The sequence below is a fragment of the Meleagris gallopavo genome, chromosome 17 (genome assembly GCF_905368555.1).
Source record: "Meleagris gallopavo chromosome 17, MGAL_WU_HG_1.1, whole genome shotgun sequence".
NCBI lineage: Eukaryota > Metazoa > Chordata > Aves > Galliformes > Phasianidae > Meleagris > Meleagris gallopavo.
Genome location: NC_139420.1, coordinates 7,162,538 through 7,189,586, shown reverse-complemented (window position 1 = coordinate 7,189,586; position 27,049 = coordinate 7,162,538). Strand labels below are relative to the sequence as shown.

The window sequence follows — 27,049 nt, the reverse complement described above, 5'->3', positions numbered from 1 at the left end:
ATCCGGCCCCTGGGGCATCATCACCATGCAACAAGGTGAGCGCTGTGCCCAGCCCCAACCCACTCCCATTGCTACAGCACAACGAGGCCACGCCACTGCCTTTCGGCAGCTCCGAGCGCTGCAGAGTGACTTCAGGCTTTTAAAAACACAGCACAAGTTGTATTAAGGTTACACCGAACACTACAGCTTCCCACGGAAGTACTTGATCATGTTCAAAAATATTTAATCCCAGCAATTTTCACATTGTTCTTATAAAAACAGACATGTATGAAGGGAAATGAAATGCTTAGTACATTTTTTGGCACTTTTTTTTTTTTGTCGTTTTTTTGTTGTTTTTTTTTTTTTAACCTTTACAAATTACAAACACACATTCGTTGTTTTTAAAGGAAAAGAAAACCAAAACCAAAACAAACCAAAAAAACAATCTAAGTCTCAGCTGTACACTGCAGAGATGCACTAACCATCCCTAAACTAAAACAGACTCCCCAACATTGTCGTGGTTACATTGCCATTTTACAAGGACAAAAGAAGACAGCAGCTGCCCGGGACTTGGTGGGGCATCTCTGCCCACCTACAGCCCACCGCCCAGCTCCGGGGAATGCACCCAAAGTGAAGGAGCACGGGGGATGCTGAGGCCCAAAGTGAAGCTGCTGTGGGGTCTGCCTCCATCAGAGCAGTGCTGAGGGCTGATTCTGCCCCTCTGCTCCCCATATCCGTGCTGGAGCCTGGCCCTGCTGCTGAACAAATCTCCACCTTCACCCTCTTTCCTTGTCATCGCCTGGGTGGGCTTTGCCCGTGAGCAAAGTGCAAACCTTGAGGGCCCCTGTGGCTTGGGGACACGTGGCCCAGCACCCCAAGGCAGGTGGCAGCCCCCACAGGGCCCAGTCCGTGCTTACCCTGAGATACTACTGCGGGGCGAAGGGGCACAGCAGCCTGCAGCAGTGCTTGGGCTGTCCTGGTGCTGATGATGGCACTGAAGAGGAGCAGAGAGCAGCAGTCCCCTCACCCCAGCCGTGCCACCCATGCTGTGGGTAGAGCCATGGGTGCAGCAAACCCTCGCCTGTGTCAGCTCTGAGCAATCAATTGCAGGCTCTTTCAATGGAGACGCTTTTAATTTTTAACAACAGAAGAACTGCAAAACCCCTCTGTGGGTGCGTGGCCGGGGGATGGGGAGATGGAGCTCTGTCCCCATCTGCCACTGCTGCCCACCCTGGGGTCCGGGTGCAGACCCTGTGGTTCTGCAGCACACCTAGCGCAGTTTAAATAGAATAAATACAGTGAAGAAAACAGTAAAATCTTCAATAAGGAGGCAAAAGGAAAGACAACAGCAGGTCCAGGGGTCCAACCAAACTCCACATAGTCTCTGGATTAGTTACTGAGGAAGTTCTATGAGAGCACATTAAGTTCGCAGCTGGAGACTCTCTTGCCTTTATATCGAAACTTCGTATTCTCTTGTTTCCTGGAAAGAAGGAAAAGCCATTTTAGGGCAGCAGCTGCGATTTGGGATGATCACCCCATTGGATTTGTGGAGCCAGCAGTTGGACTAGGTGATCCTTATGGATCCCTTCCAACTTGGGATATTCTATGGTTCTATGATTCCACTGGTGAGAGACGCCCCAGGAGCCACCTGGGGAAGGAGGGCACAGCAGCACTCACCCCTGTCTCATAAATCGGGTTGTCAAACTCCGTTTCTACCGTGATCTGGCTGTAAGGGTGGGAGTACATGAGGGGCAGGCGGAGGCTGGAGTAGTACCGGCACCTGGGGACAAGGCAAGAGTCACTCAGATGCACAGCCCTGCAGCAATGCGAGACCCTCCGTGTGCCCCCATCAGCCTGGGGCTGGGGGCAGCAGAGGGTGCCCTGTGCCGGGCTTTGGAGCCCAGCAGGGTGTGGTGATGCTCCCTGGGATTCTGCCACCCGCACCCCACATACCTGGTGATGTAGATGTAGGCTCCTCCCAGCAGCAAGGAGATGATCAGCACCGGGATGAAGATGGCCAAGGCCATGTTTCCCCCCTCCAACGATGTCTCTGCAGCAGCTTCTGCTACTAAAAGGACATGAACTCTTATGCTGGCTTTTTCCCAGCACATTCCGCTGCCCCTCTGCCTCCGCTCCTCCAGTCCCTCACATGGGACTGGGGGTACTGGGGGCAGTGGCAGGTTCTATTGGCTCCCGCAGCATGCATCTGCCTCAGTCCCAGTGTCTCTGCAGTGCTGTGGGCTTTGGACTGGGGAGCACCTGGGGGTGCCGGGCTAGAGCACAGGGGTGGTGGTGAGGTGGGGCTTGGCCCCAGGGAGTTGTGCAAGGGGCTGATCCAGCAAATATATCACTCACCTTCCAGAGCGTGCTCAAAGCTGTCCTGATTGACTGGAAGAGAAATGGAGAGTTATTGGGAGGTGGCTGGGTGTGCTCTGGGTGCTACAGCTTTGCATGCAGGGGGATTTACATATCCGTACTGAGGCTACCATAGGAATCTGTGCCAGGCTTTCCATATCCCATTTCATCACAAAATGTGCTGCACACTTTCGGCACTTAATGATCATTTGCTCTTTTGAAATGATCACACAGAGGCTGAGCAGGCTGGGCAAGAAAATGTGCAGGATGTCTCTGCCTGGAATGGTGGCACCAGCCAGAGGTGGTGGATGCTGCCCATCCCAATGAGTGCTCCCCACCCCAGTAGGTGCTGCCCATCCCAATGGGTGCTGCCTGTCCAATGAGTGTTCTCCATCCCAATGGATGCTCCCCACCCCAATGGGTGCTGCCTGTCCAATGAGTGTTCTCCATCCCAATGGATGCTCCCAACCCCAATGGGTGCTGCCTGCCCTGCTATGCACTACCTTTGCAAATAGGCAGTGGCCCACTCCAGTGCGATGGCTGTCCCAGTATGCACTTGATGGTCACCTCCCCCATGAGCTCGAAGCCCTCATAGCACATGAAGGTCAGAGACTCGCCGGGCAGGTAGAGGCGTTTGTAGAGGATTTGGTAGCCATTTTCTGGCAGCCCTGGATTGTCACAAGCCAGAGACTCCTCCGCTGGAAAGGAGCACATTGCAGGGTGAGACAAGGGCTGAAGGGAAAGAGGCTGGAAGTTCAGCTCCTGAGCTGTCATTGAGCTGTGGGGAGGGCTGCAGCACTCACAGACGCAATGTGGGAGCCGTGAGGTCCAGATAGGCGTCCCGGTCTCGCGGCTGTAGCAGGTCAGCAGTGAGCTGCCCTCCAGCACGAAGCCAGGGTTGCAGGTGTACTGGATGGTGGTGCCCACCAGCAGCACAGGGTCGGAGATGAGGCGAGTCGAGTGCTCCACCTCTCCTGGGTCTGTGCAGTACATAACTGGGGAGAAGAGGGGACGTGGTGTGGGTCCTGGGGGCACGGAGCACATTGCTCAGGGCAGAGTGGGGAACTGGGGCACTCACTCTTTTCACAGAAAGGAGGGTCGCTGCTCCAGCTGAGGTCCCACTGGCAGGTGAGCGTGTCACTCCCTACAATGTCATAACCTGGGTCACACTGGTAGGTGATCTTGGCCCCTCTCACCAGCTCGGTGTGTGATGTGGTCTTCCAGCCGTTCTGGATCTCGGGGAGGTCGGAGCAGGAGTCGTTGCGAGACACCTCTGTGGGACAAGTGCTGACTGTTGCCCTATGCACAAGGCTCCTTGCAGGGTGTGCATCCCACCCTGAGCACCGCAGCCCCGTGAGCAGTCCTGCTGGTCTGCAGATGGCATCAGGGATAATGGGGCCCCTTTGGAAGTCACCCCAGAAGTAACCGAGCCAGAACCCTGCAGCAGGCTGTGGGTTCTGCGAGGGGGTTGCTGGGGCTGGAGAGGAGATGTGGCTCAGCAATCATCCCCAATTGCAAAACTGTCCCCTGCAGACCCTGCTCCAGCTGCATGTTGTCCCCCTGTGCTGTCAGGTTTGAGGACGAGCCCAGCACCCCACTCTTTCCCTACCTATGTAGTTCATGATGAATCCTTGGCCCTTCCCAAAGATGAGCCCAGCAGGATCTGAGTGGAACCGGATGGTGAGGTCAGGGCTGGAGGAGTAGAGCTTCTGGGGGCCGCTGCTGCCGACGTACTGCCCCAGGATGCGGGCAGAGAGCTCGTCTCCATCATAAATGGTGAGGATGTCACTGTTGGTGAGGTTCAGGCTGGAAAGAAGAGCTCGGTCAGCCTAGCAAGGAACCAGCAGGATGCTGGGTGTGGAATGAAGGGGCAGTGAGGTGACATTCTGCCTGACACTGTATGCATCCCGTCTGTGCGCTTGTCCTGTCCCCAGCAGCTTGGGAAGTTCTGTGGGGATGCCTGTTCTGAACAGAGCAGCAGTGCTGCTCCTTCAGCCCTGGCTCCATCACCGGTTGCAGCCCTATCATCAGCCCTGGCCCCATCATCAGCCCCAGACCACTCTCCCTGCTGCAGGCACTGAGCGGGAGCCGAGGCTTTCCCCTGCTATCCCAGGCCCCCCATTGGTTTTGGAGCTGCACGGGACTCCCAAGGACACCCGCAGAACACAGCTTACAGATTTCGGCCGAGATCCCCGTGACACCGGCCCCATGAGACAAGCGGTGACCCCCGCGGTGATCGCAGCGCTGCAGTTCTGGGCAGCAGCATCAGCCCCAGCAAAGCTCTTCCCGGTGCCGGAACCGATTCGCTTTGGCAGCCGCCCGCCCCGCGTCCCCGCCGCCAGCAGAGAGCAGTGCTGCCCCGCGGATGGAGAGGAGCCCGCAGGAGAAGTCTGCAACACGTCTGAGGCGGCAGCAACGCCCCGCTCCGAGCCTGGGCTCGGATATCCCATGCAGAGTCCCGTGCAACATCCCATGCCATGTCCCACGCAGTGTCCTGTGCGATGTCTCATGCCATGTCTCATTCAGTGTCCTGTGCAATGTCCAATGCAAAATCCCATGCAACGGCCCATGCAATGTCCAGTGCAACGGCCTGTGCAATGTCCCATGCAACAGCCCAAGCAAATGACCTTATAAGGCCCTGGGGCTGAACCCAGTGCTGTTCTGTGCCCAACTGGGAGCCAGAACGCCCAGCCCTGTGCTGGGCAGGATCAATCCCACTATGCTGCTCAGCATCCTGGGCCCGGGGTGTGCTCAGGCACAGTGGGTCCCCCACCCCACACATCTACCCATCTGACTCAGCCTTGTTTGGAGATGCCTGAGCCGATCCCCAAACATTTTATTAAGAATGTTCTTGGAAGGCGCCCAGTTAATCCCCATGGCAAGCTGACATTTGTAGTAAATCTCTGCTTTCTGTCAAACATGATTTTCTCGGTGACATTTATGTCTGATGACTTCAAATCGCCTGGTCTCCAGTCCTACTCAGCCCGAGTGCCCACAAATCCAGCAGAGCCTCATGGGAAGCTCTGACTTGTGATTTTTACAGAAAGCTTTAAAGCCTTTTTGACTCTAAGCCCCTACTTGAGACATGCCCTCCTCTTGAAAACCCAAAATAGCACTGAGGAGATTCCCTCTGCATAAGAAGCATTACCATGCCTAAGGCTCCCTGCCGGGAGACAAAACCCATTCCCCTTTGAGTTACCCCCGGAGGCAGTGAGGAGTGGGTGCTGCAATGCAATGGGTGCTGCAAGGCAAAGGATGCTGCAATGCAATGAGTGCTGTAATGTGATGGGTGCTGCAAAGTGATGGATGCCGTAATGCAAGTGCTGCAATGCAACAAATGCTGCAAAGTGATGAATGTTGTAATGCAATGGGTTCTGAGCACATTGCAGGGGATGAGAAAAGGGCAGAAGGGGCAGAACAGACACAGAACTGGTTCCTGGGAGGGGGATGCTGCAGGGAACTGGGCTGAGCAGGGCCAGCCGCATGATATGTGCCGATGTCTGAGAGCAACTCACAGTTGGATGTCCAGAAACAGCCGCTTCTCCTCACCCACGTGGACTCTCCAGATACAATCCTCTCCCTCCGTGTAGGGCTCTGGCCAGTTGGGGGACAGGATCACCCCGGCCATGGCTGTCAGCTCCCCCCCGCACGTGGCTGCAGCAGAGAGGCAGGGCTCAGCCCTCGTGTACCAGAGCATGGCAAGGCCCCATGGTGCGGGCACTGACCTCGGCACAGCGGCTCCGTGTCGTTCCAGTATGGGTCCCGCATGTTGACACACTCGATGACAGCAGGGCCCTGCTCCAAGGAATGCCCGGGGTCACACGTGAACTCCACGGTGGTGCCCAGGTTGTAGGTGGGGTCGGAGGTGGTAAAGTTCCCATTCTGGATGTAGGGTTCGTAGCAGTGGCCCCGCTCAAAGGCTGCAGGAAAAACCCCATTAGCAGCGTGCACATACGGGGTCTGGGGAGCAGCACAGTCCCATCCCCAATGCCCCACCTGCCTCCAGTTTTGAGCTTTGCAGGAGGAGCCCCAGGGCTGTGCCACCACCCCACCAGGAACCTGTCCCTCCATCCCTGCCATGCACATCCCCCTCCACACAAATGGTGTTCATTACAGGCAATTAGGATTAACAACCGTTTATCTGTCCTGAGCCATGCAGGCTTAACCAAACCCCACTCCTTCTTTGTATGTCAGAGTCAGTAATGCACTCTCTGTGTTGTTACTGCTGTATTTACCAAGCAATCTTCCCTGGGATTACCACCTGTCATCAAACCCGCTCTTTTCCTTTTTTTCTTGCTGGGGAAATGCATTCCCTGAAGCTTCTGCAGCCATAAGGAGGTTCAGCTCGCCATGCATGCTGACAGCACCGCGGGGACAGCCGCATGCCGAGCATTGTGGCTGACCCCCCTTCCTGCAGCCCCCCAGCCCACAGCAGAGCATCACCTTCGAAGCGGATATTGAAGGCAGTGGAGGCGGCTGGCTCCTCGGCGAGGAAGTCGATGCGGATGGAGGAGTCGTCGCTGATCACCCCCTCGAAGGGCACGCTGTCAGCACGCAGCGAGTCGTAGAGCACGGCCGAGCGGTTGCTGTCCCCGCTGTACACCACCATCCTGTGCAGGGAGCCAGGGGTCAGCCGGCAGAGGGAGAAGTGGGGGAGGAGGGATGCAGTGTCCTGGGGATGTGTGGGGGCCCCCCAGCTCTTCTCTGTGTGCTCCCGAAATCCGGCAATTGGGAGAGATGGTGCCAGTGAAAATTCACCGACTGGATCAGTTTCTTTTACCCGTATCTTAAGCTGGATTTTTATACTTTGATTTTACTATGGGCCATAAACCTGGCTCACTGCCTGTTACTGGGCTGAATTCCAATGCTTTCTAAACACAGGTGTCAGAACCACGAGGTGTGCTTGCTTATGTGGATGCTGATAGCCTGGATGTGCAGCATGAGGTGTCCCTTTGTGGTCTTGGACGCCCCATTAGGAACTGCGCCCTCTCTTCCTCTTGCTCCTACCCCAACCAGAGCCAAGTGCCACCAACCCCTCACCTGTCCCTCTCAGCTAGCAGCAGCTTCTCGAAGTGCAGGTGCAGCTTCTGGCCCGGGGGTGCTGTGATGGCCCACACGCAGTACATGCTGCCCGACTGGTTGCCCGCGGTGCTGGGCGAGAGGACACGGCCGATGGTGGCATTGTGCACGGTGCCTCCACAGGGCGCTGCCGGGCAGAGCGGGGCAGGTAAGGGGCAACAAGGAGCACAGCCCCCACATCCCCCCTCACCCGCCTCAGCGGGGGACACATTCTGCTGCCACAGAACGGCTTGAGTCGCACAGCTTGGCAAAGCACCCACATCATTTTTGCTTTGGGGTTTCCCCCTGTGCCTGTGCTATTTGCATGCCCACACCTGAGCAGATGGGCTCGGGGCTGCTCCAGTGGGGCCGGGATGCGTTGATGCAGGTGAGCATATGGGGGCCCTGCAGCTCGTAGCCCAGATGGCAGTGGAAGTGAGCGATGCCGCCCGAGTGCAGGTCCATCACGGTGACATCTCCAAAGTCTGGTCTTCGCGGGAAGCTGCAGCTCAGCATAAACACTGCAACGAGCACAGAGTGCAGAGCTCAGGGCTGCCTGCTCCCAGCCATGCTGCGTGTCCCACGCCACAGTCAGAGCTTGCTGTGGGGCAATCTGCATGCACACAGCGCTGCCTTCCACCTCTCACTGCTTTTGACCAGACCCAGTTTCTATTTTAGAAAGAATTTCTTTGAACTCATTCATTTTTTATAGCTTCTCAAGGAAAAAGAAATAGATAATTTAGCGAGAGCCTGTGCAGGAAGAGCTGCAGAATGGGGACAGAAATGGGGTGAGGAGCGTATGTGTGGCTATCAGACCCAGCACCCCAGCAGAACAGGCGCTCCCATTCGCTCCCACCCTGCATGCAGCACTTGGGGCACCTATGGGGCCGGGGCACCCACCCTGGTAGTGCAGCTGGAAGGTCCCCACCGCCTCGTCCTGGAAGGTGCGGAAGTAGACGGAGATGGTGTTGGTGGGGCTGCGGATGACCTGGCCCTCCACCAGCAGCGTCTGGTTAGCCAGCACCACCAGCGTGTTGTCATCCACGCCACGGATGGAAAGCACCTCCCCGTCTGACAGGTTGACGCTCTTCACCTGGGTGGGAGGAGAGCCATGGGGCTGCAGGACAGCATCCTAGGGCTGTATGGGGGTCACCCCCACCCTCAGACATCCAGAGCACCCACCCATCACAGCACTCATGTAGGGCTCATGGCTCACTGCACACCCAGTGCACCACAATCCCTCCCCATCCCCATCTTGGGTGGGGAGTCCCGGCAAACGCTCCTAATGAGCAGTCCCAGCAGGCTTTGATTATTATTTGGAAATAGCTGTGAAGTAACCTCACATTTGCATTTCGTGTCCATTTAGCTTAATAAATGGGCTCATATTTCCGCAGAAAGATGCTCATCAGATCATTTGTTTCCTTTAGTGCACGAGGACTGGGGATCTATATTTAGCACAGCCACAGCCTGTAATTGCAAACCCTCTCGACGGTGTTGTGACGGGAAGGGTTTGTTGCTGTTGTCACAGCATGCCCATCTCCCCGCCCCGCTGCATGGAGCACAGATGCGCAGAGCCCATGGGAGCCCAGTGCTGGGGAGCTGCAGGAACATCCGATGTGCACTGCAAGGAGTGGGGCTTCCTGGGTGGGACAGCCCTAAGACTGTCACATAACATTCCCCTCTGCCCCAGCAGCCCTTCAGCACATGGCACCAGGAGTAGCTGCATCCTCACCCTGCTGCCTGGCTGCATTCAGTGCTGCAGGAGGGGCTGAGAAAGTCAAAGTGAGCTGGGGTGCAGCATGGAGACTTGTACCCAGGAGAAGCTTATGCTTTATTTTGCAGAATCACTGCTGATGGTGCCCTGCCAGGGGCTGCAGAGCACAGGTTCTGCTGTGATCAGAGCCAGAACCCATGTCAGCTCCTGCAGAGCCTGCCGGGGAGGCAGGAGGGATCCTTGGTTCAGGCTGCCAGGTTTGCTCACCCACTAGAAAATCTCTTTAGGGAAATTCTATTGCCTGCCAAGAAAATTCAAGGTTCTTAAAAACAATGACAATTTTGTCAAATATTCTCAGCGCTGGCTGCTCTGCTCTCGAACTGCTGCAAAAAAAGCACAGGGACAGAGTGTGCTGGGGCTGCTGCAGGATGTTGTGAGCACAACGGGGATGCTGGGGGGGCTGTGGACCCCCAACCCTGGTGAGACATCCTGCAGCAAGCCAAGCAAGGACCTGACTCAACAAGAATCAGTATCAGCCCTTTGGGAAGCAGAGGATCTCTGTGCTTGGGGTTGCTCAGCCCTCCCCATGCTGCATCCTGGCAAACCTAGGGGAAAGTAGAGCTCTGAGCTCACTGCCCATCCTCTCCCCGCCCAGCAAGGTGGCCCCGCTTGTCTCCATCACAGGAGCTGGGAATTAAATCAAAATCACTTAAACATTATCCAATTATCCCCATCAATTTGTGAGAGCTGAGGAAGTTGCACTGTGTTACTTCAGCACCTGCCCAATGTAATTAGCTGCAGTGCCACTGGTTCGCACTGCTGGTACATGTGAAATAATTAAAAAGTGATGGAGGAAAACCTGCCAGCACCTGGCAGGGCGAGGAGGGGCTCAGGGGTGTGGGGCCACTTCCCCATGATGGCACTGCCCCTTAGCCAGGGACAAGCAGCAGCACCCACCACTCCCCCCAGCCTCAAACCAGCTCTCCAGAGAGGCACAGCTAACACTGCTGCCTCCCTGTGCTAATTACTCCCAAAGTGCAAGGGATGGGGGTGGCACTGAGAGAGTCCCTCAGACCCCAAGAGGGGAAAATGGGGCAGATGTGGAGGCTCTCATTCTCCCCATGCACTGCTGTGTGCCCTGGCACATAGGATGACCCCCAGGCCCTGCCCAGACTCAGCACGAGCAGGGTAGGATGGTGCTTTTGTGATTTCATTTCTCTGAAAGCCTCAGAAACAGCAGCAAAATGAAACCCAGGGCTCCGAGGGAGTAGGGAGGGGTACTGCAGCATGAGCATGAGGGCAGAGCCGAGGTGATTCCCCGACACACTTCTCACCTGCAGCTCCACGCCATAGCCCGTGTAAACAGTGACGTTGTAGGTGCACTCCAGGAAGCTGTGCCGGGGCAGCGGGGGATAATCCGTGGAGTCGATGTAGCCCTCGGGGTCGTAGAAGCTCACACTGCAGCGCACTGGGGGATGCACATCAGTGGCTGCCCAGGGCACAGCTCACCTCCCCCCAGTAGCACGTACCACCTCACTTCCAGTTTGGGTGAGAATCTGTGGCTGAGGGAGAGACCCTCCTCTCCAGAGGTCCCTGGGGTGGTGGCACCCTCCTCGAGCACCCCTTGCTGCAATCACTAAGGATTTTGGCAGCTCCAGAAGGCAGATCTGCACCCCACCACTGCCATATCCCCACCCCATATCCCACTCCCTGGTGGCACCGTGTCCCCGTGTTCCCTTACCCGGGGTGGGCTCCGTGGTGATGACGGTGGTGGTGATGATGGTGGAGGTGGTGGTTTCTTGGCTCTCCTCTGAGGCAGAGCCATTCATCTCGCTCTCAGCGCTGTCCATCTGGTTAATGGCACCACTGGGAGCTGCCGTGGGACCTGTGCCCGTGTCACCAGGGCCATCAGGGAAGGGCCGTGTAGTTGATGGCGGTGGGGTGGAAGGGGAGATCTGCAGCACGGGGCGGCTGGTGGGACCCCATCCGAGCAGCTCGGGGGGGCTCTGCCTCTGCCCATCCGTTGTCTCTGTTGGCATGGGCGGCTCCTGGGAGGACATGGGGAGCACGGAGCCCTGTGTGCTCACAGCCCTGGAGAGCCCTGGCAACGTGGGCTTGGCCTTCAGCTGCTTCCTCGCTGTGTTGCTGTGCTTTAGGGCAGGCGGCTTTTTCTTAGCAGGGAAAGTCTGCTTGGTATCAGCCCCGGGGTCTGTGGTGGGTGCTGGCAAGATATGGCTCTGTGCATGCAGTGATGGTCTCTCCACTTCTGGCCTGGGGCTGTCCTCAGCAGCAGGCAGCAGGTTGAAGGCTGCACTCTGTCTGGGTGCCCCCGTACTTGCTTCATCCACAGGCAGTGGACGAGGGCTGGTGGGGAGAGGCGTTGCCTCGGGGCGGCCATCTGCAAAAAGAATGGGGAAAGCTGGACTGAGTGATGCTGGGCATGAGATCAGGGCTGTGCTGTGGCATGGAATCAGCCCTTGGGAGCTGCAGCTGGTGGAGAACCCGCTGTCTGCTAATTGTGGAGAAGCAATAATGAACCTGCGCTGATTCCCTGGAAGTTGGGTTTCTGCTGGAACCTCATTGCGCAGTCTCAGAGCCGCTGTTTGGTCTCTTTATCTCGAGGTCAGCTGCTCAGAGAGGTCTGCTTGCTCGTGCCGAGTTTGTTCTCTGCCTTGGCCTCTATGAAAAGCCTTTATTTGTGCAATTGTTATCAGTAAATACTGTCATTTCAAAGAGCCTGATTAGGCCATGCCATCCCCCATTGTCTTCCCCGCTGCTGCCTGATGGAGAGCAGCTGCCCCGCTGCCTGGCATCAGCGCACAACTCAGGATTGAAAAGCCTCTCCCTAGTCAGCCCCGACCTTCTGCTCCAAGCAGGGCAGCCTGCAGGAGACAAAGAGTCCCCAAAGCCCCGCTACCACCGAGCGTAATTGTGAGAAGCGCAGATGTATTCACCACCACCGGGTCTGATTGGGCTGCAGCCTGCGGTGTACAATAAGCCCCGAACAGCACCGCAGCTCTGTGAAGTGCTGCACAAAGCGGAGAGTCAACGTTTTCCATGGAAACAGCAGTCGCCAGGAAAGGAGCTCAATGTGTGGAGGTGACTGGGGTGTGCTGGGCTTCTATAGGATTTGCTGCAGGGTCCTACGTGTGGTCCTACCACAGCTGGGTGCAGCCTCCCCCAGCACACACATCAGGGAGAAATGGCCTCATGTTGCACCGGGGAGGCTTGGGTTGGGTTTTAGGAACAATTTCTTCTCCCAGAGAGCAGTGATGCACTGACACAGGCTGCCCAGGGGGTTGGTGGGGTCATCGTCCCCTGACGTGTTCAAGGAACGTGTGGATGTGGCATTGAGGGATGTGGTTATGTTTACATACTGGTGGTGGGTTGGGGATGGACTTGGCTATCTTAGAGGTCTTTTCCAACCCTAAAGATTCTGTGGTCCTGTGAAAAGGGACATACAGTGACACTGGGCTCGGTCGCTGAGCATCCCATCCTGCTGCTCCCTGCACCAAGTGGGGGGCATGGTGACACAGCAGGGGCTCCTGCAGGAACCCCCACCCCTGAAGTCACAGCATTAACAGAAACAGCAAAAATCAGATGAATGTGAATTCATATTCATAATGGATGTTGCTGTTAAGTCGTATTTTATGCTTTCGGAAAGTTGACTAATTTCTTATTAGATCCTTTGCCAGGAAGCATTTAAATGGTTCTATCCTTAACAAAGCATGAAATAAAACACTCTGTAGCGCGGCCCCGTAATGAGGTACTTAACATGCTTCAGTTTGTAAAGGGCAAATGTGTATTTCAAGGAAACGAATGCTGGCCGGGTTGGGGCAGAGCAGTGAGGGCTGCAAGAAGGAGAAATGACCAGCCATGTTAACTCAGATTGCCATGGCCAAACCAGCCCTGTGTGTCCATAGGTGCAGGAATGAGCTCTGCCCTAGGCCGGATAGGCTGATGGCTGCCTGCTTGGCAGCAAATCCTTATTGCCCTTGTAAGGCCTTGTGGTGGTTTCACCTCTGCACTACAGATGGCCTTTCAAATGATTTATATAGGCAAATATTTGAGGGAAAGAAAATAGTGCAGGAGCCTCCTGCCAGCCAGGAGGGAGGAGCAGCAGGACCCTGCCCTGCTGCAAATCCCTTCTGCTCCACACAGTCGATCCGGAGATACTGAGCTGCCGGAAGAGACATGATCGTGTTTGACCTTGATCTAGTCTGCTAAACCAGCTCTGGAGAAAGGAACACTATAGCAGCATACAAGGGGTTTATCCTGTCGCTTTATCTCGAATGCGTTGCGGCTGCCTGCAGGCTGCAAGGGATCTGCTGGGGCAGCGGCTGTGTTTGCAGTGCTGGGGTTGGGGTGCCAGCGGGATGCTCTACAGGGCGCTGAGACTCTGCTGCACCAAATGTCCAGGAAAGTGTGGAGCAAAAGGGACCTGATGCAAAGCGGCAGCTCCTCCTTGGGCTATTCTGGGATTCGCTGTGTGAGCAGAGGAAGGAGCTCGGCTCAGAGGATGCCTCCACTCCTCCGTGCTTCATATTAGCCGCAGTAGGAAGCGTTCTCTGCAGGGCTGGGGCTGGGGAGGCAGTGAGGCAGCTCCAGAGGAAGTGGGGCTTTGGGGTGGCAGTGACCCCCTGTGTGCATGTAGGACAGCATCCACCCACCCATTTAGGGGCTGTTGGGTTTTATTGCAGTTTTGAAGGCCTCTGTTTTCCTGCTGCTCAGAAACAGATCAGCTCACTGCCCGTGAACTGCATGTGTGCAGCGCAGTCTCCCTGTTGTGGTTTGGGGTTTGCTACAATGACCCAGATGCACCAATAGTGCGAAATGTCGTGCACTGAGCAAAGCAGTGAGCAAGGCTGCACAGCCATGCGACAAAAAACAAACCAATTAAATGCAAGCTGAAGCTCTCCCCTTCATCACAGTTCCATTCACTATCAGCTCCTGTTCTCCATAACAGTGAAATGGGTTTCTCAGCACTCCAAGGTCACAGCAGTCCCCACAGTGATGGGTCTGTGTCACTCAGCCAGTGATGGCACGTGCCCATGTGCTGCTGCAGGGAGCAACGAGATCTGATTGCCGCCAGCACCTCAGCTGGATGGGCTTAGCAGAATTAGGGAGCTGCAAGCGCTTGATAAAAGGATGCTGAAATAATCATCAGGCACTCATTTTGCTGCGGCGCTCCTGAACGAGCCGAGCTGTGAGTGGCTGCATTGCTGGCTTCCCAATGCTAAGATGATGCTATCGCTGCCCAGGAACCAGAGCACTGGATTGATTGCTAGGGCTCATATCTCTGTCCTAAAGGCTTTAGTGAGCTGATTATAGCCGAGCCTTGAAGAGCTTACAGGGATGCTATTAACGGTGCTGCTCATTGTGGTGCTGGGCTCCGGCAGGTTGATTGGTGCTGAAGCTGCTGCAGTGGTTCCTGGTGTTGGGTGGCCCTGCAGCCCCCAATGGAAGGAGCAGGAACACATTCCATGCAGCACCAGGAGGGTTTCGCAGCCATGGAGAGGGGAAAAGACAGCTTGAGTGTGAAGAAAGGATTTGAGGAAAAAGCAGGCTGGGTCCATCCAAACGCACTGGCGCGATGCTTGGGAAATGGTTTGGTTTGGTTTCAAATTTTAAAACAAATTTTTGCCTTAAATCTTGAAGAGCAGGGAAAAAAAAAAAAAAGAAAGAAAGGAAAAAAAAAAGCCAGAATCAAAACAGTCTTTCATTTCCAAAGTGTCAAAACAGAGCGATGCTGCCTGGATCTCCACGTGCCTCCCAACCCCAACAGGAAACATGCATCCCGCTCCTTCTCGCAGTTACTATTTTAGCAAATTAACTTTTTCCAGGAATATAACTTTTTCCTGGAAATAAAAAAAAAAAGAAAAAGTTTCCCTAAGCACATCCTGACAGTCTGATCCATAAGCAAATAAAATAGGAGCCATCTAATCACAGTGAGTCATCCGCGTGGGTGCGCAGATGAGTGTGGCCGGAGGAGGAGCTGCCCCTGGGGTCTGCATCATGGCCCATCTGCAGTGGGGCAATGGGATGGGATGGCTCCAGGATGGGTCTGGGTTGCATGTGCTCCAGGGCTGCTTTGTGCTCCGAGGGCTGCTGTCAGAATATTTGATTTTAAAATTTACATCTATGTCACCGGCAACGCTCAAATAAGGTTGCCATGGAAACACCTCATTACTGGCGGAGGATGCTGGCGATGGAGGAGCGAGGTGGGCAAGGAGGGCACTGGGACATGGCACTGCCTCACCCACGCTGTCCCTCTGTCCGTCTGCACCCTGGGAGGAGCACAGCCCTGAACCTGGTGGGATGCTGCCTGGGCACCACCCTGCATCCCAGGGATGGGGTCCCCTGGTGGTCTCCTGGTTGTCCTAAAAGGAACCCAGACGCATGTCACCATCTGCACACAGGCATAGCAGGGCTGGCCGAGGTGCTGCCTCCTGCCGTGCCTGCAGGCTGGAAGAAATCCCTTTCCAAATACGTTTGGCTCAGCTTGGAGCTGGCCCTGAGCTCAGGTAGAGATTGCTCCGGGGTGGGGGAGCATTTTGGCCTCCAAAAACCACCTAACAGAGGATCCATGCTGCTCGTGCCTGGTTTGTTTCACTGCCACAAATACGGGAATTACACTTGCAAACATCCTCGCCATGCTCCAGAGAAGCTCGTAACTGCTCTAACGATCCGCAGCCGCCTGACAGATGCCTGGAAATTATACACTTCTCCGAGCTATGAGGAAAATGGATTTTCCTCCCCAGCTCTGCTCCATGGAGCTGGAATCAACGCGCCCTTCACTCGCAGGCATCGGTTTTGGCCATGCCAGTTCCATGTTCATGCTCCCCATGTCCCTGCAATGCCAGCACTGACACTTGGGGTGTACATCACAACTCCCCATAGAGTTACCGAGATCAGATGAACCTCCTCCCTCCCCTCCAGCCCCAGCAGGGCAGGATCCCAGCCCCGTGGGGCTGCCTACACAATGCCATGCTGACATGCTACACCCCAGCACCAGCCCCGCAGAGAACACTCTAGCAGCATTTCAGGCTACAAATTGGTTTGGGGGAAGAGAAGCGCCTTCTTTCTCAACCAATCATCCAGCTCAGTCATCTATATCTGGGTATAAAATTAAATGAGCTCCTGAAGAGAGAGTATATTTAGACACAAAAAGCCCATTCTAGTCATCTATCTGGGACTAAAATAATTAATCTTCCATCTCTATTAAGATGCACTGTAGCAGATCTCGGGAAGCACGTGTTGCTGTTAACCCTTTGGGGATTGCCACGTGCCCACCATCGCCCCGTGCACAGCTGTGGGGTCAGCTGAGATCTTCCGCTTCTGTTGGGGAACTTGTCCCAAGAAATTCCTTCCTTTGCATTTTCTCCCCTCGCAGAGGCTGTGCGGAACCTCCCCGCCTGCTGCCTGCCACTGCCCTTGAAAGGACCCCTGTGATACTCCTGTGAAACAATGTCGCTCCAGCGCCTAATGACTCCTGACAGCTCGCAAACAGTCCCGCTGCTCGCAATCAGGAAGGCAGGGCGAGCGCCGGGTTACTGATGGCTGTGGTTATTGCAGTTATTGGGCTGCATCGATTACGGGACGGTCGCTGCTCCGGAGGCTGCCTGCAAGCAGGGAAGAGCCCAGTGCTCCTACAGCATCCATGCACCCTCTCAGACAGGCTGCCCCAACAGATCTTCATCTCCCAGAATGTCTTTAGAGAAGATTTGGCCAGAGAAATATAAGGTTCAGTCTTCTTATCTGGCTATTTTCCACCCATAAAAATGGATTCATCCTGCTGGAGGCATTGCAGCCACTCCAGGGAGCTTTGCCCTGCCCTGCACTCTGGGTCCGCATGCCAGGCAGCTCTAGCACCTCCCTTCATTTCAGTGGCACTGTATTGTATATAATTAATCATCAGTATATCAGTCATCACTGAGTTGTGTTTTAAACAGAACGAATTCCATTTCTGCTCTATGTCCTGAAGGATGATAATAACCTATGTGTGGTTCTTCCCACGGAGCCTAATGATGAGCCATTGCACTTTGTTTTAATTAATACAGATAGTAAAGATATTTCCATAAGCCACCGTGGTGCCAGCCAAGAAGCAGGGTCTTCTGCATGGCAGTTCACATCCACGTGCACCCATGCACACCCCTATCCATATGACACTGAGCAGGCAGAGAGCTTTCCACCAGCCTGGTGACATGACCCATCAGGCAGACATTACCCTGGCACTGCGATGAGCCTCCCCCCTGCTAATGAGTCTCCTGAAGCTTGTCAGTCCCATGCATGCATCAGGACCTGATCCTCTGCTCATGGTATTGCTGCCTACGTGAACCCACAGAAAACCCCCATATCCCCCCCAAGTGGAGATCCAGGGGGCCAAAAGCATCTCAAAAAGGAAAAGCAAACGGCAGAGCTCTGCCCTACATGCCAGCTCTGCTTTGCTGGGTGCCCATGCATTCCCATCCCAGTGGGTGCCCAGGTGGGCAGGATGGATCATTAAGCACAGCTGGATCAATTTAAGTGAGAAAGCCCTTACATTCCAGCCCGACAGCCTAGTTCTGCTCTAGACTCTGACTGTGTAAGGGAGATTTTTTTTTTATTTTTTTTTTTACAGGATTGCAGCCTTCTGGCCTGCAGCTTTTCTTTTCCCACTGAAAGGAGACTCTGGCAGGTACCTGACACAGCATTTGCTTTACTGCTCTGGGAAAGAACATTACTGAGTGAGCGTTTGCACAAGTGCTTTGATATCTGAATCAATGTGCAGAGAGGGGCCTTTGTCAGATGTTCCTCATATATTCTTGTACAACACGTGTGTCATGTTGCTGGTGCTGTGCATGTTTTCTGTCTATATCGTTATTTCTGATGCATCCTGCTGATTGGGAAACGCAAAGAGAAAGTACCTGACTCTGTTCTTCCCAGCACGAAGCGAATCAGCAAATTATTAAAAAGCAGCGTGTGGTCCAACCCAAGTCAGTTCTCCTCCTCCTACTGCTATTGTTTATGTTCCTATGGGGTAACAGTCATATTTTGTGTACTTCTGATAGCAGTGTGATGTGATTAAGATAGGCACATCTGTGAAATGAGTCTCTTTGGCACGCAACTGTAAATGCTCTAGGAATGACCAGCAGCTGCTGAAATGTATTTGGGCTCTCCCCATGTGTTCCCTGGGTCCCACCCTCATCGAACACAATGGCTGCTTCTGCTCAGGACCTCTATGCCCCAGTGGCAGCCCTATCCTGTGCCAATTAGGGACAGGTAGCCCAGAGCAGTGGGCAATGAGCTGCAGCTGGGCAAAGCCAACAGTGCAGTGGGGCTGATGCATTTGGTGCATGTGAAACCCAACAGCTGATTTCATGCTGCAGCGCCAGGTTCAAAACAACTTTTAACCCATGTTTTCCATCAGCAAACACTCCGGACTGTAGCTGGGAATGGTGCCAAAGGGGCTTAGGAGGGAATTCTTCAGAGCTGAATGCCTTTCTCAAGGTTGACTCCAACTCTGGGCTCGTAATCCTGAACTCAAGCAGTCTGTTGCCTTTGCTGTTCTTTCAGGCTCTTTGTTTCGATCAAAGAGGCGATGCTGTATAACTTAAGAATGCCTTTGCTTGCAAGCCTGGTTTGATGCATGCGGTGCAGCAATGTGGAAAAATACAGCCCTTGCCCATGGAAGGCAGCTCGGATAATTTGCATCACTTGAGGAGATGTTATTTGCCATGACTCAATTCAATTTGTGTGGCTGGGTGACAACACACGGGTGTGCTGTGATGAACTGCAGCCTTCTGCCTCGCACCGTGCCCGTGGGGATGTGTCCACATTGCAGGAAGCAGCACAGTGAGCCCAGAGCCTCTGCTCCAGTGCTTCCTGGGGCAGACCAGAGCCCAAACAGGGCTAGCAGGTGGTGACGTTCCCCAGAGCCACCCAGCCATGCCAGAGAGGTCCTTGCAAGGAGATATGGGGGCTTCTGTCAGCGGTGCAGAAGAGCGAGCTCTGGGCAACCTGGTCTGGTGGTTGGCAATCCTGCCCATGGCAGGGGGGTTGAAACTAGCTGGTTTTTGAGGTCCTTTTCAACCCAAGCCGTTCTATGAGCTGCTGGTTTATTGGGGCTGCAGAAGCACTGAATAAGCATCAGCTAAAGGCATGGGAATGCTTTTAAAGGTAGGAGTTGTAGAAGACATTTTGCACTGGGAAAATCTAAGATGTGCCTCCAGGGGAACTGGCTAATTCTCTTGTGTAGTTGCCAGGAGAGCGCTAGGCTGCAGCTGGAGGGGCTCTGGGTTTCTTGCACTCTTCCCTCCCCACCTTTTCTAATGGATTCCAAGAAAGCTTCAATGCATCCTTGAATGGGAAGCACAGCACTCTGTCCTTCACAGCCATCTACACAATAAAGAGCCTTTTCACCGCTGCAGGCACGGGCTCCTCTGTGCACTGGAAACAAAAGCTGAAAGGAAGCCTTTTATATTTTTTTGATTAGATAGCTTGAAAAATTTGCTTTTAATTGAAATTGCCTCAGCGGTTTCATCTGAGCATCAACCATAAGGCTCCAGTGAGAGCTGCTTCTCATTGAGTTGGCTGTGTGTATCCTGCACTGCATCTCACAGGAGGAACACTTCAAAGCACCCAAGAGAAGCAGCAGTCTCTGTGCCATTAGGGTGCTGGGCTTGCTTTGGGGGCTGAAAGATGCTCTGCTCGTTGCATAGGGAGAGAAAACTATTGAGTACCAAACTGGAGATGTTCAGAACCAGGACTCTACCTTCCAGCTGCGTTGGCAGAGTCATGCTTGAATGGGTGCAGAGCTCCCCTGGAATTCCTAGCAGAGAGCCCATTGAACACGTCAGCAATCAGCCCTGTGCCTGTAACAAAGCATGGCTTTGTGGCACGCTGCATAGAGCTGGGCACTGGGGCAGGGGATGCTGCAGCATCCAATAGAGTCCTGTGCCCTACGTTTATCACTGCACAGCTGTGCCAGCCCTGGTCCCAGACTGCAGCCACCGATGCAGCATACCACTGGCCCCATATGACCCCATAGGCAGCTCACGCCCCTGAGGCACTGGCTCCAGTGCTCTTTGCATCCCATCTGCCTACTCCAGGCAGGCGTGAGTAAACAGAGTTCCCTTCCTTTTTGAAAGAAGGAATGAAGAAGAAAAATGACCAGGGAAATATTATTTGGGGACAGCTCTGAATTCAAGCACAAAGTGAAATTGCAATATTTCCCTGTAACAGCTTGGGCTGAGTCCTGGATAAAAATGAAGTAGGATGCGACAGCACCTTTCCAGCAGCATTATCCCCATTCATCTCCCGATGACGCCTCAGCCATTCCGCCAGCGGTGTACAAAGGCATCAGGAGTTACATTTTCCTCCACTATTTCTCAACTGTATTTATGCTGTGAGATGTTTGCAGAGGTACATCGTGTGCCTCGGGCGGAGGATTAATTCTGAACTGTCACTTCGCTTTTTTGATGGGTTTGTAAATTCTGCTCTGTTGATTTGTGCGCTCGGTAAATTGATCAAATCCTCTTTCCACAACTTAATGCACCAATTTAGAGCACGCAGGGGTTTCGGACCTCGTTGGCTCTCGTGGTTATGTAAATAGCATCCGACAGCAATTTTAGGAGTGCTGTGTGAATAACGTGGGTGGGTGATGAGGGGCAGAGGGAACAAATCCTGGGATGGGTTGGGATGTGGGACTGTGCCTGGTCCCAGTAGCGATGCAGACCTTGCTTCTCCTTTGGGGATCACATGAGAGAAGCCTTCCCATTTAGGGACTGGCCAACTTGGCAAATAGAAGCTTATAGCTGTCAGGAATGGCCTGATTTTTACTGAGATTGCCTTTAAATCATCATCAGAAAATGAAAACCGAGTCCCTGTGTATCATCATGGAGTCCCATCAGTGGGATGGGGCTATAGGGCTTCAGGAGCACGGAGGAAGGGACATCAGGAGTGATTTTTCTCCTGTATTGTCCTCCAGCCACCAATCTACTGGAGATGAAGGATCTCATCCACCAAATGCTGACACGCTCCATTAATCCACCCTAAAAAGTCAGATGGAGATTCTCCCTTGAATTTTAAGTATTTTCAGCCATTCTGCCTGGCTCCAAAATCACCCTGAATTGCCCAATTTCCTGAACATTCCTTCACTCCCTCCGCGTTATTACTGCTTGCTGGTGCCTGGATGTTCCAGTTAATTTCATGTCTTCAACAGCTATCGCATTGCTTGGAGGATGACCCTGACAATGTCTGCAATGAGTCCCACCACCTCCATCCTTCCTGCCCAGAGTGGATTGCACTGCTACAGGATCAGCCCTGCCCTTTATATATATATATATATATATATATATATATATGTATATATATATATATATTTTTTTTTTTTTACTTCTGTCACAGTTTGATTTTTTTTTTTTTTTTTTTTTTTTTTTGGATACTTCTGCATTTGGCACCGAATTTTCTTTCTAGACGAAAGCTTTGCATTTGGAATCACACCTCCGGTGCCGGCTGTCCTGGCCAGGCTGTGCGCTGCCTCCCGCTGCCAGCATGGGCTCGGTGGAAGCTGCCTGCTGCAGCCATCTGTCCCGGCTCCATCCTGCCCTTTTCCTTCCTCCTCTCCTTGCTCTGTCAGACAGGACCCACAGCTGAGCCCCTGACCCTCTGCTTGCTGAGATCCCTCCCTCCTGCTTTTCAGCTGGATGCCTTTCAGTCAGACCCATCCTACTGCAGTGATGGGAGCCTGAGGTCAAGGAATTGGAGAAGCATCTGTGCAAACCTGTGCTTGTCCCTGGCTCTGAGCAGCGTGTCCTTGCTCTGAATCACAACTGCTCCAGCCTCAGGCAGCACTCGGGTCCTCTGGCTCAGCTGCTCCTATGGCCCATCTCCAGTGAAAGAACAAGGGAAAAAAGAATAGAAAAAGCCATTTGCTACATCTGTGCTCTGCTCTGTCCCATACACACCGAGCACACGGCATCAGAGGCATGGCAGAAAGGATTTCAGCAAGGCAAAGTAGGAACAGAGGGGAAAACGTATCTCTGGAGGGAAGCAGGCTGACCTCATTCATGGTGTGTTGGGATCTGGACACCCCTATATCACCGGGTTCTCAAAGCAGTGACTATGAGGCCAAGTCCCTGCTCCTTGATGGCTTCCTCCCCCCCCCTTTCCCTGCTGCAGAGCAGATCTGGGCCACACGGTGAGCTCCTTGCTTTTACAAATCAGTGCAACTCCGCTGGCTTCAACGGCATGATGCTAATGCACAGCAACGTGCATCAAAGGAGTTGCTATTCCATGTCCGTGTCAGCTAAGAGAGACGCTGGGCAGAAATAGCACTGTCTGGGAGAAGCAGGAGCCCCCCCTTCCTGCACCTGACGGTTCCACAGCAGGTCCCAGCTCCCAGAACTCCTCCTATTTCTGGAATCCTGATGGATGAAGGCAGTGTGGGAGCAGAGCTGGCTTGCAAAGGGGTCACTGAGTGAGCAAGGAGTTGATTTATTTCTCTTCTTTGCCCCCCCAGCAGTGCTTGCTGGGAAGAATTTCTCCCTCCTCTCATCCTGGCTGATGCAGACGTGCAGTGGAGGACCTGCATCACACGTGTCCCCTCAGCTCACCCAATCTACACCTCACCATGTGCTCATGGTCAGCCTGGAGAGGAGGCCCTTTTGGGAAGGGCTGTGAAAAGCCATGTGAGATGGCTATGGCAGCAGCTGACCTGCAGGAACCTGGGTCAGGAGAATAAAAAATCCTTCCTTGCCCTGCTGCAGCCTTTTTAGAGCTGCCCATCCCTCAGCTCCTTCCTTCTCATCATCTCTGCTCTTTGGGTGCAGCAAACAACCCAAACTCCCAGTGCCACCAGCAGAACGCTCTGCAAGGACCCCTCAGCGCCCAGCTCCACTCGTGTTGAGCTCTGGGACACGCAGCCAGTAGCAATCTGTGCGTAGGCTGGGCTCTGCATTGCTTTCCACTGCCACATCTCCGCAGGTGGCACTGCTGCACACTGGGGTTCCTGAGCAGCCCTGCGCCGCTGCCATTGGATTTTGCCCTGAGCATCACACCAGAGGAAGGACCTGTGGCAGCGCCTGGCTACTGGCTCCTCTGCAGCCCCAGGGTGGCAGCAGGACGTGCCCCCCCCGTCCCCAAAGCCCTGCCCTGCTGCTTCCAGTGCTTGCAACCACAGAGCTGCTCGGCACCGCATTCAGCGATTTCATACTCTTGACAAGAGTGTAAATGCATCCTGATGGACTGGAAAATTGGGAAGGCACTGCTTGTGCTATATTTTCTATGGGCATCTATCTGAACTCCAACAAGATGCATTTATTGGCAGGCTCCGGTTGCAGCCATGTAACTGTACATTATGCTAATTAAAATATCGCCTGTGTTTTGTAACAGGGTTTCTTTGGAGCGTGTTTTACTGTTCGGCAATCACTTTCAAATATTGGAAAAATAAAATCCCATCAAGTAAATAACTTCTGGATGGTTCCTGGAAGGTTATTCTTATTTTTCAGAGCCCCACTGGAACTGGCAGTACTCGTCACTGTGACAGGGGGTGTAAAACGCGCTGATCTGTAAGGCTGCTTGTAGATCAAAAGCCGCGTGGTGTCTGAGCATACAGAGAACATTTCAATTAAAAAAAAAAAAAAGGAAATCCGTTTGTACAAAATGGGATGAAGAAGTGACACAGAGCTCAGCTTGGGATCCCATCCAGCCTGGCCTTGGTACCTCCAGGGATGGGGCATCCATAGCCTTTCTGAGAAGTAACACCAGCTCCTAATGGCCCTAAACAGTGCGTAGGTATTTGATCATGGGTGATGCTCTCAAATCCACAGAATGCACATTTGACACAGCATCTCTATATAGGCAAGTTGGTAAAAACAGGAGAAGCAGAGGGCTCAGACGTCAATTTAATTTTATTGCTACTGGTCCCAACTGGACTTGTTCTTTCATTGAAGGAGCAGGGAGGAAAACAGAGTTATGTCTTACGGCTGCTGATAGCTCCTGATCAGACAAACTCCATTCCTGTTATCTCCAGCACCGAATGGGCGCCGTTATCTCATTCCTTGGGATGGCACCACTCGGGGTGATGCTGATGGCAGCATGCAAGCTGTCCATTTGTTGCAGACCTCGCTCTGGCTCTGCTCGGTCTCTCTTCCTGCAGGACAAACCTGATTTTCTGGAAGGATTCTGATGCTGCGCTCCTCGCGAGGCCAGGTGAGTCACAACGAGCCAATAGAAGCCAGCAGGAGAAAACAAGGCAGAGCGCAAGCGAGGGTGCTGCTGTCGGCCATGCCCGGGACTCGGCCAGTTCGGAGCCTGCAGAGGATTTGCCGGTCTCGGCACCACCCCTAGCGGCCGGCAGCCGGAACGAGGACCGGGCACGGAGCTCCGAGCCCCGAACGCGGAGCCCGATCCGAACGACGGCAGGCAAGGTTCCCGACGTGGCACTGACATGCAGCCCGCAGTGTGCCCAGCACGGCGCTGGAACACAACTGGCGATGTCCCCAGCGTGACTGTGGAACACAGCCCGCGATGTTCCCAGCACAGCAATAGCACGCAGCCCGCATGCCCCCAGCATGCTGCTCGCTGCCCTCACACCCCTCAGGGCTGTGCCTCGCTGCCTGCACTGCTGCTGCTCCCCGTGCTGGTGGGTGGGTGCAGAGCGGTGCCTGCAGAGAGGCTTTCACACCTCCTCTCTGTTGATCTAAATGACTCCACAAGTGCAAAGCGCCAAAAAGCCACTGGCAGAGCAAGTGATTGGTGCGCGTCACAGAGCACGGATTGTTCCTTGAAGGAATGAGCTGGAAGATCAGGCAGATGGAGCACAACAAGCCATCTTCCTGCAGGTCTGAGCCCGCTCCCCTTGCAGGCTGAGAGCAGAAGGGACTGCGGATCTGAGCTTTGACTGTCACCTCCTGCACACGAAGGACAAATGTCCCACCGGCACGGGCAGAGCCGCCACGCAGCCCTTTTCCCCAGCACTGCTGCCAGCAGTGGGGGATTTTGCAGCACTAATTCACCAAACCTCACAAAGTGTCAACTATTTATCAGCTTCCACTCTGCCAACACGAGAGGAGTTCAGTACGATGTGTTCTCCTGCCCTGAGATTAATGACGGATCGTGCTTGCCATCAGGGCCAAATCCTATTGGGAGAAGCTGGGCTGCTGCTCTCAGTGGGTGCTCTGCCCCCAGACCCCCCCGGGCACATCTCCCAGTGCAGCTCAGCACTGCCTATATGGCAGCGTCTGCAGCACAACAGAGGAACGGTCTGTTTGCTTGTTTCAGTGCTGAAACAGGAGGCCAACTACAAATAGACTTCAGGTCTGACTCCTTGTTATGTACACTGCATGGTCACGTGCAGAACACACACACAGGTGAGAGAGTAAACAGCACAATCTATTTTGTTACTCAGAAATAAGGGTAGATTGTGTACAAAGTCAAACTCTTTTAATGCAATCTGGACACAAGAACAGAAGCGAAAGCAAGGCAGGAAACATTGCACAGCACTCCTGACACCAGGAGCTGTTAATCTCTGCTAAAACCAACCGCCAGCCCTAGGGGTCAGTCTCCCAGGCCCTGCACAAACGCTGCAGCACAGGCAGGCACTGGCCTTTCCTGTTCTCTCTCTGCCCAATGCGCATCGGTGATGGAGCTAGCACTGCACAGAGCCGACTGCCCAATCCAGCAACCAGAGATCAGGAGCAGGCACCGGTTTAGCAATCTCTAAGCACCACGCGAGTTTGCAACGACTTTGTCAAGTCACCTGCAAATGGGTCCCGAAGCCTATTCTTAGGTCTGTCATCACTGCGCTGGGAAAAGGAAGAAGGCAGCAGGTTTGTGCGGAAATGTGAAACACGTGGAATGAACATGTAGCCCCCCGGCTGGGGCACGGCTCCCTGGAGGGGCATTGCTCCCGGGTACAGCATCCCAGCAGCACACATATCCCTGCCAAAGCACAGCACCCACACATGGCTCCCTTGTGGGATACAGCCCCGGTAGCACTCGGACAAAGCTTTCCAACAGGAAACCGCCTTCAATTAGCACACAGCCTCAGTATCACACATACCCCGACAAGGCACAGTTTGACTCCCCAAAAGGACACGGCCCCCGTTAGCACACATCTGCCTGCCGGTAACTCCCTGCTCCACGGGCGGACGCAGCACCGCTGTGACAGTGCTGCCATTGTCACAGCTGCGGTCGGACACGGCTCCGATGCCACACATCCCGACAGGACAGCGCTGCCGTTATCACAGCCGGATCGCACACAGCCCGCCGCCCCGCCGCCCGGCCGGGAGCTGCCCGCCCCGCGGTGCTGAACCGCCGCTGTCCCGCCGGGGCCGCGCTCTCCCCGCAATGCCCGAAGTTTCAGCCCGGCCCGGAGACCCCGCGCACGGAGGGTGGGGGGGGCCCGTCCGGTTCCATCAGCCCCTCCCGGTACGGCTGTTTCTCCCCCCCCCCCCCCCCCCCACCTCCCAAACCCCATCCTGCCCACCCAACCCCCGGGATGCGCAGCGCCCCGGGGCCGCGGCCCCGCTCCGCCCCGCTCCGCCCCGCTTACCTGAGCGCGGGGTGGCGGGGCTGCCCAGCAGCAGCAGGACGAGCAGGCAGAACCCGCGGGGCCCCGGCATCGTGCGGCGGCGGCGGGCGCGGCGGAGCCTCCGCGCTGCTGAGAAGCGAGCGGAGGCGAAGCGAGCGGGGCCGGGCCGGGGGCGGGGGCTGGGGCTGCCGCCGGAGCCGGAGCCGGCGCGGGGGAGCGGCGCGGCGGAGGGAGGAGAGGAGGGGAGCGGAGCCGAGCGGAGCCGAGCGGAGCCGAGCGGCGGGGGAGGGCAACGGCGGCCGCCCCGGCCCCCGCGCTGCGCCGTGCGCTGCGGCCCCGCCCGCGGCTCCCCGGCCCCCCCCGGCCTCCCTCCAGTTCTGCCCGGCTCTCCCCGGTTCTACCCGGCTCCCCGCAGCCCCCTGTGACTC

General features: G+C 54.8%; 1 protein-coding gene across 3 annotated transcripts; it reads right to left on the bottom strand.

The window, feature by feature from the left end:
- Window positions 1–199: 199 nt before the first annotated feature.
- SEZ6L (seizure related 6 homolog like) lies at window positions 200–26,896 on the bottom strand. Of its 3 annotated transcripts, none has more exons than XM_085238623.1 (17): window positions 26,643–26,896; window positions 10,848–11,504; window positions 10,441–10,574; window positions 8,293–8,485; window positions 7,728–7,913; window positions 7,375–7,540; window positions 6,778–6,944; window positions 6,060–6,254; window positions 5,850–5,988; window positions 3,944–4,140; window positions 3,413–3,607; window positions 3,138–3,329; window positions 2,838–3,032; window positions 2,335–2,367; window positions 1,933–2,044; window positions 1,657–1,759; window positions 200–1,459 (listed from the first exon to the last, which is right to left on the bottom strand). In XM_085238623.1, exons 1-17 carry the CDS (start codon window positions 26,710–26,712, stop codon window positions 1,430–1,432), a joined length of 2,964 nt encoding a protein of 987 aa, XP_085094749.1. In that variant the 5' UTR covers window positions 26,713–26,896; the 3' UTR covers window positions 200–1,429. The 3 variants fall into 3 exon arrangements, with proteins under 3 accessions (XP_085094749.1, XP_085094748.1, XP_085094750.1); XM_085238622.1 differs by having other exon boundaries at window positions 1,933–2,047; window positions 26,643–26,895; XM_085238624.1 differs by lacking the exon at window positions 7,728–7,913 and having other exon boundaries at window positions 1,933–2,047; window positions 26,643–26,895.
- Between the last annotated feature and the right edge of the window lie 153 nt (window positions 26,897–27,049).